At 40.0% G+C, this 16758-nt stretch overlaps 1 protein-coding gene across 1 annotated transcript in view; it reads left to right on the top strand.

The window, feature by feature from the left end:
- LOC307120593 (guanine nucleotide-binding protein G(o) subunit alpha-like) overlaps positions 1-16758 on the top strand; it is a gene marked incomplete at both ends in the record, with an annotated part of 54042 nt that overhangs the window by 23378 nt on the left and 13906 nt on the right. Inside the window, one exon of the mRNA XM_079807697.1 lies at positions 7920-8049. Within this exon, the coding sequence (XP_079663823.1) occupies positions 7920-8049 (130 nt within the window). The remainder of the gene's footprint in view (positions 1-7919; positions 8050-16758) is intronic.

Below are 16758 nucleotides of genomic sequence, written 5' to 3'. Positions count from 1 at the left end.
TGTTCCCATGTGTATTTGAATAATAGTTAACACTTTCTATGAAGTCCATGCTTATAAATAAGCATAAATGGGGCTATGATTCATTATAAGTGAATATAACTATTCTATAAATGTATGGATAAAAACACATTAAGACCATATATTATAAGAACCGTTATAGAATATAATAGAATTCGCTTTTTTGCCGAATCTGTTAGTTGAGATCATGAAGAAGCCTCTCCATGTTTGAGATAGCAGTATTGGTATATTTAAAAGCATACACTTTGAGGTTGAAATCGCCTTGTTTTTAGGAGATTCTAGCATGCAGCAGAGGCGTGTTTCTCTTTTGTTATTGTCCCGCCCTCTAAGGGAAGCATGGCTCAGTGTTGCCAAGTCCGCTGTTTTTCATGTCCGCGGGTTGAAGCGACCCCAATTATGTGATATTTAGCCCCGGGAATGTGAATTTTAGTAGGCAACCATGCCAAAAAAACACATATTTTACCCCCTGAAATGCGGAGAAGCCCCCCTGAAACGCGATTGGGCTTGTTTTGGGCTAGTTTTGAGAGCAATTGTGCGGGTTTTGTTGTGAAAACCTGGCAACCCTGGTGGCTGCTACACGAGCAGTGAGCAACGAGCAGCTGATACGAAGTGCAAACCTCCCAGGTAACACAATGTCTGAAGCAGTAAAGAACCAACACGATCATCTTTCCCTTGTGCAGAAAGAGAGGGCTGAGTACAATGACATGACTGAAAATAAACATACATACAGGTCCTTGAAAGTGCTTGAATTTATTTTGTGCAAGAAGTTTTCTGGAAGAAATTCCATATTATTCTCTCCGGTCCGATAATGTGTTATTTCGCCAACACTTCGTGGACTATGCTTGATTTACGTTTGTTACTTGCATTTATGCATTACATTAAGTGTTTCCCGCGTGAGGTACTTTGTGTTGTACATTGCCATGATGTTCACGCGCGCACAAAACCACTACGGTACCTCAGCGTTTCACAGACACACCGTGAAATATTGCAAAAATAGACTGGTTACATGAGCCTAAGCTCTTTTCAATAAAATCCATGCAAAAGTTAATATCAGATCATTTTAGAATACAGTATAGGATAGTACAGTATAGTACCGAATATTCTTCAGTTTTATGCAAAACAGAATTATGACAAATAGAATATCAGACCTCTGTCATATGGCCAAAAGTAAAGTCCTTGAAAGGTTCTTGAATTTGAAGTTAACCAAGCTGTGGGAACGCTGTATTAACAACTATCCAAACTGTTTTAGACCTAAAAGAGCCTTTGTAGGCCTATGTTACCCTTAAATGTCAGAGAAAAGAACAGAATCAGAGATTTTTTTTTGTACTTTGCATATTATACTATAAAAACACATAATTATAGTTGATTTTAATTAATCATAGTTGATCATGACGGTTATCACAGAATCCTGTTAAAAAGTCCCAATGCTACACAATGAAATCAGTTCACCAAGTTTTATGTAGAAAACCAGCAAATAACAAATAAAAAGGTTTTATAAAAAGATATAACTCATATATTTCAGCCTCTAAATCATTTTTAGTCAAAAAAGATAAATTACTGACATTTACAATGCACATTATCCTTTATTATTAATAGTATGCTGTCCGATTGTAACCATGCAGCTTTACAGGGGGAGCTTTACAGGGGGTATGGCTTATCTAAATGAGATGTAAATGAGCCCTATTGTCACTCCCAGCAGGTGAGAACAAAATTTTTAGAGGCAAATTTCTCCCTGTTAAGCTTTTTTGAGTGCCTACTTTCAAATGGCCACAACTTCTCCAAATATTATCAGATTTCCATGTATTTTTTTCTTAGCAGTGCCAAAGAGACTCAAATAACTGTCATTTTTTATCATTCAGGCAAGTGTTATACGTCATTATAATCTGTTACGTTTCACATGATCTGTTACGTTTTTTTTTTAGTACAGTCACAATAAAAACAAATTGTTGTGCTTTTTGCAAAATAAAGAAATCAAACATGATGTGCGATCTGCAGCCTCTCTGTCAAAGACGTTCATTCAGATAGTCTTCAGAAAATGACCTCTAGCTTAGTGAATACTTGTCTTACAAACATGAAACATATGTCTAAAGAAACGCTGAAATGTCAGGTTTTAAACACTGTAAACCAAATCAAAAACAAATATTTTGTGTTTATGTAATCCGTTTGAAAGCAGAGCAATGTTAGTCGTTCCTGAGCGGCTCATTATACACTAATGCGACCGCGACCACGCCCACGAAGCGTGCACTCTATTGAGATTCAAGTACTGAGGCGACGCCCACACACACATCAGCTCAAACAAACACATCGTGCACGAGGGCGCACTGAAGCTTTCTTTGTTTAAATTAGCTCAAAATTACTGTCAGATGTAAGTAATTACCTTGACAAACTATACATCATTTAAAAGATCTAAGACTCAAGCTTCCATTTTTGACCTCTGTTTTATTCTCAAAGTCATATAGTGACCGTAATTTGTTAATATGTGTCAGAAGTTATAAATATGAAAACCGTCGGTACCTTCTAAAGATTGTAATACGAGCGTCAGCTGCTCTCATTCATAAAAAACTCTTCATACTTCATACTGGCAGCCGGAGAGCGTACCATGCACATGTAGTCCATATATAGCACGCATGAAGAAGATACCGTGTGACATTGACATAAACAGCTTCCAGAAATCGCTCTAACATGCAAGTTTGAAGATAATAAACACACAATCGCGACAATATATGGCTTATCTGTGTTATTTATACCATGTTGGGTGTTTTCATAATAGATTATATTTATAATGCAATGCTACTCGAGCTTTTATAATTATGCAGAATATTGTAAAATATATTTTCTGTCTGATTTTGTGATCCAAAGCCAAATGAGATATATTGGCTTTGTGAAGAGAAACTTACTAATTTTAAATCAGTGTATTGTTTTATGTGAATGAGTAGGCTCAATGATTCTCACATCAGTTTAAAGAAAAAACTCTATACAAATACAGACAGGGGTCAAAAGTCTTGGGAACAGATATCTATTGTGTGTTTTGAGGCCTTAATTAAAAAAATTTTTTTTTTTTTTTTCAAAATCCGTGCATAAACATTTTTCAGTTTTCTTTTTTCATGTTTAATAAACATTAAACATGTACATACATGTTGCTCACATATTATGGTAGCCCAGTTTGTGCTGAATACAGTGTAATTACACTTTTGCCATTAATGTGTTTATAAGCAACTGAAAAAAACACAAATGTCAGAGCATGTCAACTTGTAAAGGGCCCCAAAACAGCTCAGACTCCTAGGGTTTAACAGAGGAGGCTTAATTTAAACTTTAAGTTCAAACTTGTTTAAACTAAAATTTAAATAAGTGCAGGGTACCAAAATGGTATGAAATGAAAATATTGATAAAGTAATGAGAGAAATAAAAACTAAAAAGAAAGAAAATAAGCAAAAATAACTCAAATTGAAACAACAGTAGAAAGGAAGGAAAAACTAACTTAGCAGAGAATGTCACAGAGGGGCGTGTTCCCGTTAGGTAACATCAATGGCTGAAAGGAGAACTTAATTTAAATTCAAATTTAAACTTTGTTTAAACCAAGTGCTGAACATCTTGCAGGCTGCCCTCTTGTGTTAGTCAGAGGTATTACGACACCCACGGAGGGTGATTTAACTTTGAGCGTTTGAGGAGAGGAAGTGTTTTTTTTCTTTTCATAAACGCGGCAATTTACTGCATCAATCACAAATGAAACAAGAATTTGTTTTCAAATTTCCTTTGTGCTAATTTGTAGCACACAGAGTGTGTGGCTGGATTTCTTTTTCTGCGCATACACACACGTATGAAACAGAAATCTTTTTCCTGTTACAAATTTTTGACTGGATCAGGGTTAAAAATAAAATACTCCCATTCACACATCAATCAGACACTGGCCAGCAGTTTTTCTTCCGGTTGATTTATGCAAGGTATATACGTTTTGGTTAGCTACTCCAAAGTTCAACCTAAGGGAGTGAGGTCGCTTAGTCGAATAACATTGGAACACGCCTTGTTGATGCTAGAGGTCAGAGGAGAATGGGCCGACTGATTCAAGCTGATAGAAGAGCAACTTTGACTGAAATAACCACTCATTACAACCGAGGTATGCTGCAAAGCATTTGTGAAGCCACAACACACACAACCTTGAGGCGGATGGGCTACAACAGCAGAAGACCCCACCGGGTACCACTCATCTTCACTACAAATAGGAAAAAGAGGCTACAATTTGCACAAGCTCACCAAAATTGGAAAGTTGAAGATTGGAAAAATGTTGCCTGGTCTGATGAGTCTCGATTTCTGTTGAGACATTCAGATGGTAGAGTCAGAATTTGGCATAAACAGAATGAGAACATGGATCCATCATGCCTTGTTACCACTGTGCAGGCTGGTGGTGGTGGTGTAATGGTGTGGGGGATGTTTTCTTGCCACACTTTAGGCCCCTTAGTGCCAATTGGGCATCGTTTAAATGCCACGGCCTACCTGAGCATTGTTTCTGACCATGTCCATCCCTTTATGACCACCATGTACTCATCCTCTGATGGCTACTTCCAGCAGGATAATGCACCATGTCACAAAGCTCGAATCATTTCAAATTGGTTTCTTGAACATGACAATGAGTTCACTGGACTAAAATGGCCCCCACAGTCACCAGATCTCAACCCAATAGAGCATCTTTGGGATGAGGTGGAACGGGAGCTTCGTGCCCTGGATGTGCATCCCACAAATCTCCATCAACTGCAAGATGCTATCCTATCAATATGGGCCAACATTTCTAAAGAATGCTTTCAGCACCTTGTTGAATCAATGCTACGTAGAATTATGGCAGTTCTGAAGGCGAAAGGGGGTCAAACACAGTATTAGTATGGTGTTCCTAATAATCCTTTTAAACGATGCCCAATTGGCACTAAGGGGCCTAAAGTGTGCCAGGAAAACATCCCCCACACCATTACACCACCACCACCAGCCTGCACAGTGGTAACAAGGCATGATGGATCCATGTTCTCATTCTGTTTACGCCAAATTCTGACTCTACCATCTGAATGTCTCAACAGAAATCGAGACTCATCAGACCAAGCAAGATTTCTCCAGTCTTCAACTGTCCAATTTTGGTGAGCTTGTGCAAATTGTAGCCTCTTTTTCCTATTTGTAGTGGAGATGAGTGGTACCCGGTGGGGTCTTCTGCTGTTGTAGCCCATCCGCCTCAAGGTTGTGCGTGTTGTGGCTTCACAAATGCTTTGCTGCATACCTCGGTTGTAACGAGTTATTTCAGTCAAAGTTGCTCTTCTATCAGCTTGAATCAGTCGGCCCATTCTCCTCTGACATCTAGCATCAACAAGGCATTTTCGCCCACAGGACTGCCACATACTGGATGTTTTTCCCTTTTCATACAATTCTTTGTAAATCCTAGAAATGGTTGTGCGTGAAAATCCCAGTAACTGAGCAGATTGTGAAACACTCAGACCGGCACGTCTGGCACCAACAACTATGCCACACTCAAAATTGCTTAAATCACCTTTCTTTCCCATTCTCACATTCAGTTTGGAGTTCAGGAGATTGTCTTGACCAGGACCACACCCCTAAATGCATTGAAGCAACTGCCATGTGATTGGTTGATTAGATAATTGCATTAATGAGAAATTGAACAGGTGTTCCTAATAATCCTTTAGGTGAGTGTAATGGTTTTAATAATTGATACTGCGATTACATACGACTAAATAAAGAATACATGTACAGAATAATGAAAAGTAACGAAAGACGATGAGGAGAAAAGAAAGAAATAAGAGAAAGGAAGAAGGGTAGAGAAGGGTCCGGAATGGCAATTTCACAAAACCTGTCCATAGCGAGCCAGCAAAGGACATTATCACCTTAAACAGGGGTACAATATCTTAACGCATCTAAATTTCGATAGAATTTATACTTGCATGGTTCTTTGTGCTGAGTATAAAAGTGCGTGTGAGTCCTCTCAAGAGTGTCTTTGAGCTGGAGCGTTATCGCTCAGTTTCTCCAGTGATCTTCGATCCGCAGGAAGTTTGAAAGTGGGTAGTTTGAGAGCGAATGTTGCCGAGTAGGGAGGAAGGGAAAGTGGTCTCCGTCCAAGCTGTGAGCGCCGTGATGCAGCGTGCTGCATGGCCGCGGACTGAGTCGCGGAGCGTGCCGATCTTCAAAGGAAACAACCAGATTGGCTGAGCTTGCCCGAGCCGGGCCGGAGCCCCGTGGCTCGAGGACTCAGGTGACGGGAGGAAGGTGCGAAAATGGAAGCGGAAGAATGAAGCTCTGTCCTGTGTCTTGAGGACAACTAATCCACACCTCTCCTTGGTACTTGACCAATGCAGAGTGTGAATTCTGAGCAGGAAAGATTCTCTTTGTCTCCGTTTAACAACTCACTTTGCATGTTTTATGAGATGTCCGAGTTAAAACAGTTTTACTCCCAAGTTTGCTAAATGTATTAATTATAAATCCCATAATCATATACCGTGCACCGCTGATTAAGACGGAGAGAAACATTTAGATGGCAAACACGCTTCGTTTTGGCGGCATAAAAGCATTATACATTTTTTTTACTAATTAATACAGGCATTTAAGATGACTTCAACATCACACACACATACTTTGTAGGATCTAGTGTAGAGAACATGCATATACAAAGGAATCATCATATATTCTGGTTTGCTAGCTTGTGACATAAACAAATATTTTTTTAACTGTTTGTATTAGTGATTTCTGTTTTTTTATCATTATTTTATTACAGGAATAATTTTAGTTACATTTACAAATTTAAACAATGTCCTTTACAAATACATTTACAAAACTTCAAATGTATAATGAGCACATCTTCATGATTTCTTAACATTTGCTTTAGGGAAACTGCATCCTATGTTTTCACTTTACATAAAGTCATCAACGATGCAGATGTTACTGTATTACTCTTAATAAGTATTTATAAGAGTACAACATGGCAATTAATAACTATATACCGGTATTTACGTATTTGACAGAAATAAATCTGAATTGCTAAAAAGTCATTGTAATTATAATATAATAACAATATAGCAATGCTGTATCATGGCTGCATAATACTTATAAGTATAAATGGGGCTATAATTCATAATAAATAAATATATAAATATAATTCAAGTATGTACTACTATATATTTCTTCTTATACTGATTTATAAGCATGGACTTGAACGTGTTAGAAAGTGTTTCCGAATAATATTCTGGAGCTTTTGAAATCTCATTTCACTCAAACAGGGGCTCTTTTTTAGTAGGATCTAGTAGGGCCCCAACTTGACATCTCCCATTGTCTTTGCCAGCTTGAAGTGTTTGGAGACGGCGCAGAATCGTGCCTATGGATCTGATCAAGTTGAATTGGCTTTTGGTGGACTTCTTTGAACATTCAGTTTACGTCCCCAAAATTCTCTTCACTATTTTCACTTTCGTTACTGAATAACAACAGATGGTGTTTGGCAGATTGTTTATGTTGCTCATTTCCATGTAATGAAAGCATGCAGTGACCAGGGTCAATTAGCGCTAAAGAGGACACAAAAAAAACATAAAATCAACAACAACAACAAAATTGTCCTTAAGACACATACACTCTATTCCAAGTTTTCTGTGTGCTAGTCATATGATGTTTTTTTGTGAGGAACAGGCTGTTGTATTGTATAAAAAGTTGGAATGAAGCGCATTGTATAGGATCTTGCTGTAAGTTTTTCTCAAAGGTATTTATTTGTTAATCTGTGGTATCACTTGATGTCTATACAAATTATGCAAACAAATATGGCCTTTCGTACTATGCTTTTAAGTTATTTTGGCATAATGCTTCTTCTGCTCTTGTGGTAAAGTAGACCGATATGAATAATTTCTATATAAAAAATCTTTTGTTTACAGGCTGTACGATGTTGGTGTCCAGCGCTCAGAAAGAAAGAAGTGGTACAGTTATTTTGACAATGTCCAGGCAGTACTGTTTATGGTGGCTCTTAGTGGGTACGATCAAAACCTCGATGAAAATCATTCCACGGTGAGTAGCATGCTGGATCTTCAGTGTTACAGAAACAATCTAATCCCTTTTCAAATTATTTCAGTTAGAAGACCTTTTTTGTCACATCGCTCCACAGGCTTTAGCTAAGATCTGACAGTGTGTGTGTGTGTGTGTGTGTGTGTGTGTGTGTGTGTGTGTGTGTGTGTGTGTGTGTGTGTGTGTGTGTGTGTGTGTGTGTGTGTGTGTGTGTGTGTGTGTGTGTGTGTGTGTGTGTGTGTGTGTGTGTGTGTGTGTGTGTGTGTGTGTGTGTGTGTGTGTGTGTGTGTGTGTGTGTGTGTGTGTGTGTGTGTGTGTGTGTGTGTGTGTGTGTGTGTGTGTGTGTGTGTGTGTGTGTGTGTGTGTGTGTGTGTGTGTGTGTGTGTGTGTGTGTGTGTGTGTGTGTGTGTGTGGGATCGGTCGCACCAGTCATTCGTAAATTCTTACCAGAATTGGAACTTAATCCACACCATAGGCTTAGTATCTACTAGCTAGTTTGTAACAAGTTCTGCACTTAATTTGGTTGCACCATTTAAAAAAAAAACTAAACATTGCTGCTCTCAAACAACTCTGCTGAAGATTAAGAGATCATTATGAAACTTATCATGAATTTAAACACTTATATATCAATGCATGTGAATCAACTGAATTTAATATATGTATAGGTTTACAAGCATTTTAGAAGGATCCACTAGACCCCTGAATGTGTGCTGTGGTATCTGGCACCAAGATGTTAGCAGCAGATCCTTTAAGTCATGTAAGTTGTGAGGTGGGGCCTCCATGGATCGGACCTGTTTGTTCAGCACATCCCACAGATGCTTGATTAGATTGAGGTCTGGGGAATTTGGAGCTCAAGTCAACACCTCAAACTTGTGCTCCTCAAACCATTCCTGTGGTCCAGTTCTGATGCTCATGTGCCCACTTTTGGTGCTTTCGGCGGTGGACAGGGGTCAGCATTGGGCACCCTGACTGGTCTGCGGCTCTACAGCCCCATTCACAACAAACTGTGATGCACTGTGTATTCTGACACCTTTCTATCAGAACCAGCATTAACTTCTTGAGCCTTCAGGCCAGTCTTCGCTCCCCATGTGCATCAATGAGCCTTGGCTGCTGTCGCCGGTTCACCACTGTTCCTTCCTAGGAGCACTTTTGATAGATACTGACTGGGAACACCCCACAATTGCTGCAGTTTTGGAGATGCTCTGACCCAGTCATCTAGGCATCACAATTTGGCCCTTGTCAAACTGGCTCAAATCCTTACGCCCATTCAATCTGCCCATTTCCTGCTTCTAACACATCAACTTTGAGGACAAAATGTTCACTTGCTGCCTAATATATCCCACCCACTAACAGGTGCTGAGGTGATAATCAGTGTTGTTCACTCCACCTGTCAATGTCATAATGTTATGCCTGATCGGTGTATTATACTATAATGATATTATAAATGATTATAATTCATGTAATAAATAATTGGCAGCAAAAGTCTCTAAAATTTTCACTCTAAAGTGTTTTAATTTGTATTAAGAGATACAGGAGAGTGGATTAATCACATCAAATGTCACTTGGCTCACAGCTTAGATTAGTCCAGTTTTGGTTTGTGATCCTCTAAAGCAAATATAACTACTCCGGAGCAGGTTAGCCATGTAGCACAAGTTACCATGGCAGTGAACACTGCTAAAAACCAATCCACCTTCTTGAGCCTGAAAAAAAAAACATAGGCTCTGTCATAAATCACATACTTCCCTAATATATAGTAGTTGAAAACGGTATCTGACAAAAGTATGTGTACTCAAAAAGTAGAGTAGTGTAGAGTAGTCAAAAAGTCCCCGGATGACTTCCTTCTTCTGGCGAGATTCTGAAGTGTGTATACAATGGACACTTTACTATATCATGAGGCCCCGGGACAGGATTTATGAATGGCTGTGAAGCTACATTGCTGATACTAGTAGATCACATGATAATGACAACATGGATGTAGTACATCTGGATTACATTCATACTACACACATTCATACTATAGAACATACTTTTTTTTTTAGCAGTCATGTAAGGCAAGGCAAGTTTATTTATATAGCACATTTCATAAACTATGGGAATTACCTTTTCTATGTAAAGCACTTTGAATTACCATAATCACAAAATAAATGTAAGGGAAATTAAAACGGTTATAAAAGGAATTAAAAGAGTAAGAAGATGATTCATAGATGTCTCATCTGGTAAAACATTTCATCTTATATTTAATTAATTTCCTTTTCTCTTTCTCTGTGGATTTCTTTTAGCGCGCCTAAAAATTTGTTGGATGTCTCCAGCAGAGCCGATCTTACACCTAAAATCGGCCATGCAGAGCTGGACTATTTCAGTCCATGCTCCGATTAATCACCCGCGCAGTTTCAATGTATCAATTTCTCTTCCAGAAACTTCTTAAAGGAGAACTCCCGTGATTTTTAAAGTTAATCTTGATCGTTATACCTTTTGTGAGTACTGTCTATAGAAAAAAAAAACGAACCGGATTGGTGCTTGCAACACGGAGCTGTTACAGTTAATGCCCAGAGCTCCCACTCAGCTAACACGGCAGCTATGGGGGCATATACATAAAGAGTGTCTTTGTGCCTCTTTGTGCATTTTCTGTCTGTTAAGAGGCACAAAGACACTCTTTATGTATATGCCCCCATAGCTGCCGTGTTAGCTGAGTGGGAGCTCTGGGCATTAACTGTAACAGCTCCGTGTTGCAAGCACCAATCCGGTTCGTTTTTTTTTCTATAGACAGTATATCAAAGGTATAACGATAAAGATTAACTTAAAAATTCACCGGAGTTCTCCTTTAACTGTGCTGCATTTACCCACCTGATCTCAATTTCTCTTCCAGAAAGAAAGCAGAGGCACTGCACGAGATAGACGCTTGGGGTGACATCGGAGATGTCTCTCTCTCCCCCGGTCGCGTCCGCGCGTTCGAAAACCGCGACAGCGGCAACCCTGTTTTATCCATCCATGACGAAATGCACTCGCGCTGTAGATAAGCTTGGACTGGAATGGGACTGCGAGGCCGCGCAAAATCAGGCCCAGTCGAAGCTGGATGATTGATTTTTCACCAGTCGCGCCCCAACCCAGTCCCGTAGGCTTTATTTCTTCTTCCAAGACCTCCACCACGAGGTTTCAAAGTCTTGGAAGCAGCCATTTCCAGCGCGCATTACTAATCCGCGGTGCGGATTTTGCCACTGTTTCTAAAATGGCGGATCAAGTTACGCTATGATGCTGGCTGTTGAAGGGACTTTCGTGGCCCATCTCGTGCCTACTTTGACTTCATCATGGAAGCCACACCCTCTGCTGCCTTCCAAATCGTGTTGGATCATTAAAAAGGCATGACTCCTGAGGCTGTAAGGAGCTCAGATGGGCTACTGACTTGGCGCTGAGAGCTACCAAGCACACTGCCCGCGCAGTAGGCAGGCCCGTGGCGGGGATGGTGTCAGTAGAGCACCACCTTTGGCTTACTCTCACTGACATCACAAGAAAAGGCGAGTCTTCATTGTTAGACGCCCCATTTCTATGACGGAAGTCTATCTGGAGGGTCTGTGACTACTGTGGTCGAAAAAGTCTGCTGTGTTTTGTTAACTCATCCCACATAGGTCCAGGGAGGTTGAACGTTAACCACCTCTGGCTCGTTCGCACTCATCCTCTCGTCAGTGCTCCTGTGAGGTACAGCGAGGCGAACTATCGCCTATGGAACCTCCTCGCAGTGACTGGGGTCCTAAGACTCGCCCACCAGTTCGCCCGTGACAATGCAGGCGATTTGACCTGAGCTCGACGGCCAAGACCTCTCGTTCTCAGGGGGTCAGCCCGGCCAGGCAGTCGAACAGTCTCCTGTATTAGAGGTCTCCGCCACACTTGTGCCTCGAGGCTCTATACAGGTAGTCCCCCTTATGACAGAAAGCTCATTAGCTCCACATGTGCTTCCTTTTTCCACAGACGCCAGAGGTTTTTCTGTGGTTAGGAAATGTATTGGCGCCCACAGTATACCAGTTGCCGAAAACTTAAATCTTGCACCTAGAGTGAGCAAATTCGAAATGCTGACGTTGAAGTTCATTCTGTCTCAGATTCGAACCGGGACTGGTTTGTGATCATTGATCTACAGGATGCGTATTTCCACATCCAGATCGTCAAGAGACACAGGAAGTTCTTCAGGTTTGCTTTTGAAGTTAAAGCTTACCAGTACCATGTCCTTCCATTCGGACTAGCCTTAGCTCTTCAGACTTTCACGAATGGTATGGATGCTGCTCTGGCCCTGTTGTGGCTCCAGGGCGTCCGGATTTTGAACTACCTGGATGATTGGCTGATATTAGCTCAATCCCAGGAATTGGCAGTAGTTCATTGAGACTGAGTTCTCTGCCATTTGTGGAGCCTAGGTTTATGCATAGAAGAGTGTTTTGCTGCCAAGCCAGTAGACAACTTCCTGGGTGTGGATCTGGATTCTGGCATGATGCGGGCACGATAGTCTCCTGCACGTGTTCAGTCACTAAAGACTGTCTGAGTCATTTCAAGGCAGGTCGCTTGGTCCACGTTGGTCTTTGCCACAGACTGATGGTCCTTATGGCAACAGTGTGCCCTGTAGTTCAGTCGGGCCTGCTCCACATGAGACCATTCTAATGATAGGCCAAGAATCAGGGGATCTCGTCCCATTGCCAACCTTTTTGCAAAGTCCTGGTTACACGCAGAGGCTTCATGCTCTGCATCCATGGACGAAGCTCCCGATGCTCCGCAGAGGAGTGGGGCATGTTGGCATCGCAGGACAACCACGATGGACACATCCTTTACAGGGGCAGTTTATTAGGGACACCTGACCTTTGGTGTATGAGCGAAGTGCATCGTGGTTGGCACATACATCGTTTGTAGTTGCTAGCAGTCTCCTGGCGCTCAAACGGTTCTTACCCCATCTGAAGGGGTGTCGCGTATTGTCGTGTCACCCCTCGCTGGCCCTCTCACATTGGGTTTCAGACCTGGTCAGTCTGTTAGCTGGCCCTCCATGGGAGGTTCCCCTCAGTTTTTTTTTTGGAAGTTGTGGGTGTGGGCCCTGAGCGGTCATGCCGGTGCGATCGGCTCTTTTTTTCTTATCAGTGCCCAAGAGACTCAAATAACTGTTGTTGTTTTTAATCATTCAGGCAAGCGTTATACATCATTATAATCTGTTAAGTTTCTTTTTTTTGTGTGTACAGTCACAATAAAAACAATGTTTTGCTTTTTGCAAAATAAAGAAAACAAACATGATGCGCGATCTGCAGCCTCTCTGTCAAAGACGTTCATTCAGATAGTCTTCAGAAAAGGAACTCTAGCTTAGTGAATACTTGTCTCACAAACATGAGACATATGTCTAAAGAAACACTGAAATGTCAGGTTTTAAATAATGTAAACCAAATCGAAACAAATATTCTATGTTTATGTAATCTGTTTGAAAAGCGATAAATGTCAGTCACCCGCGAGCCACTTCATTATCCGCTAATGCGACCACGCCCACGGAGCACGCGCTCTATTTAGATCAGCGGCGTAGCAAGTCAGTCCCGGGCCCATATGCAAAATAAATTGTACAGGCCCCCCTAACCCCGCCCCTCAACAGAGATGGGAATAACGGCGTTATAGATAAACGGCGTTACTAACGGAATTATTTCTTTCAGTAACGAGTAATCAAACGAATTACTGTTTCTCCCGTTAAAATGCCGTTAGCGTTACTGAGAAAAAAATGCGGCGTTACTATAATTGAGCTCACTGAATCGGTTTTCATCCGAACAGGCTCTCTGTCAGTCGGACCTGCAACGTGTGTGTGTGTGTGTGTGTGTGTGCGTGGGCGCGCGCCAGCCATGCGTGTTTTGGTACACATCACTGATGATGATTGGTGGGTGGGAGACAAGGTTGAGGTTGATAGGTTGAGTTCATACCTATTTTTTACGGTCTTTGGTTTACACACACACACACACACACACACACACACACACACCTATGACGCACACACATATGCACAGTCAGCGATGGTCCAACGACTTCAAAGGTAGCTTTCGCAAACTGGAAGTATAAGCGCTACTTTTCCCTCGTTGAGGTGAAAGGTAAGAATGTTTATGTAACGTGCAACTTATGCCCAGGAAGAAAGAGTCTCTCCATGTCGGTGGCAAGTAATTCTAATCTAATGAAGCGCCTCACAGCATCACATGCAGCCACAAAATTAGTGGCTAAAAACCCAGCTGATAACGTGAGCTCCACTACCAAAGGAGTAGTATAGTACTGATAATATTTACACAATATTTACACTATACACTGAAAAAAATGATTATGGCCCGATTAAATTAAGCATAATTAATTTGTGCTCGTTTAAATAATTTAAATTTAGTTTTTTGATTTTAATAAAAAAAATTAATTGGTTTTATGGGAATTGCATGTGTTTTTGTTTCAATTGAGATCAAATAAATTGATTGCGACAACTTACAATAAACATTTTTAGTAAATTCAACTAATCATTTTTTCAGTGTAGTAGGTCAACTGATAATATTTACAATAATGTATTTAATTTGATAGGTGTCTCTCACATTGTCCCACAGCAACATTACAATAGTGTACATTAATGTACAATGTTTTATAATAGTAATTTATTCTATTTAGTGTCCAATTCATTCATTTAACATATCTAATATTGGGGGCATCCAAGTTATTTGATATATTTGAACATTTGAAAAGAAAAAAAAAAGTAACACAGTAGTTACTTTCCCTGGTAATTAGTTACTTTTATAATGATGTAACTCAGTTATTAACTCAGTTACTATTTGTAAGAAGTAACTAGTAACTATAACTAATTACTTTTTTTAAAGTAACGTGCCCAACACTGCCCCTCAAGTACATCGAAGAGCTATTTATAGACGTTCATGGACCACTCAAGATTAGCCTCAGTGGCGTAACTTTAACCTAGTAATGACGGACCCCGGTGTAGCCACAAATATCATAACTATATGGCCTACTGTAATTAAGACATATATTCAAGAAATGTATTAAAAACAGAAAGATGCTATAATTTCAGCCTTACTGAAAGGCCACGGAAAAAGGCCAGTGAGTTTGTTACGCACGTCAATACATTCCCGGCGATCTTGGTTTGCTTCTTATTTATACAAGCTATTACTTGATGAAACATAGATCAAAATTAAAATACAATTTATACAAAACGAAATTCACTTTAAAGAAATACTTTCTAGGCTACAAAACAAAACTCAATGGTCAAAATCATGTCTGACCCCACTTATCTCTCCAGACATATTGCGCATCGTATAATGTAGCTTACTCATCTTACTCATGCTGCTCACTTTCATAATCAACATATGAAATTTAAAAAAAATATATCATAGGCTAATATTTAAACATAGCCTAGCTATGAAACTAAATATAAGGTACGTTTTCTTTAACCCTCTTTCCGACGAAGGCATACCTCGGTGCACCGCCACATTTTTTCCTTTATGACCGCAGAAACAACTCACACTCTGTCATTTTTAGCCATATGATAAGTGAAAGACATAATTATAAATAAACTATAAACGGTCTACTTTTATTTGTGTACACTCTGTGGACTCAGGGAATGGATTATTTTGCATGCACTCCAAACGCTAGTCTTCATTTAAAAAAGGTATTTTGTTTATTAAATGCAAAGTTTTTAATTTCAAAAGCATTTCTAAATTTAGTTAATATTTCCAACGAACGAAATTCCAAGCCAAAATAACGAAATGGTAAAAAATAACCTTTGCGCTATCACCATGCAAATTCAAACATTTAGCCCTTCTCTCCCTGTGTGGTGACTACAACCCGACAGGGGAGCGGTCAGGGCCGGCCCGTGGCATAGGCGGAATAGGCAAATGCTAGGGGCGCCACTCATCCATAGGGGCGCCAAAATGTATTACTGATACTATTTTATTCATATTAATTTGAAATATTACCAAATAAAGCGCAAAAAACTTAACCAAGTCCCCCGCCTCTTCCCGGTCCACCTCATCGATCTCCCCCCACCGAGCTACTTGAAGTGCGTCAGAAATATAACGCGCGATCAGTTTAACGTTGGGGGGATTTATTGTGTCGCGTCGCCTCTCGCCGCATCTAATGTAGACAGGATTGCTTTCATTTTTTAGGGTGCTTTGTCGCTCGCTCAAGGTGTAGACTCAGTGAAAGTTGCCGAATTGTAGTGTCAAAAAAGACAGAAGCCTCTGATGCAGGGAAGATAAGGGATACACTGCTCTTCTTATTTAGTATTTTTGTCTTGTTTCTAGTCTAAATATTTAAAAATGATTAAATCAAGATGCATTTACTAGATAAGTAAAATTATATTTTTTCTTAAGTGAGTTTATGCTTAAAACAAGCCAAATTATCTGCCAATGGGGTGAGAAAAATAATCTAGTTTCTGATTGAAATCGTGTTTCTGTCCCAAACAGAAATAAGATAATTTTTTTCACCCCATTTGGCAGATAATTTAGCTTGTTTTAAGCAAAAACTCACTTCATTTAGATTTTTTTCCCCCAGAAAAGGAAAATATATCTTATGTCATTTTACTTAAAATGCATCTTGATTTAAGAATTTTTAGATGTTTGGACTGGAAACAAGAAGAAAAATACTAAATAAGAAGAGCATTTTTTTGCAGTGTAAAGACAGAGGTAAAGTGATGTAGGCTAATGAATGAACAGTTTATTTAACTGCATAGAA

This window comes from Gobio gobio (assembly GCF_949357685.1).
Source record: "Gobio gobio genome assembly, chromosome: 1".
NCBI lineage: Eukaryota > Metazoa > Chordata > Actinopteri > Cypriniformes > Gobionidae > Gobio > Gobio gobio.
The sequence above is the reverse complement of the archived record's forward strand: the minus strand, read 5'-3'. Positions and strand labels throughout refer to the sequence as shown.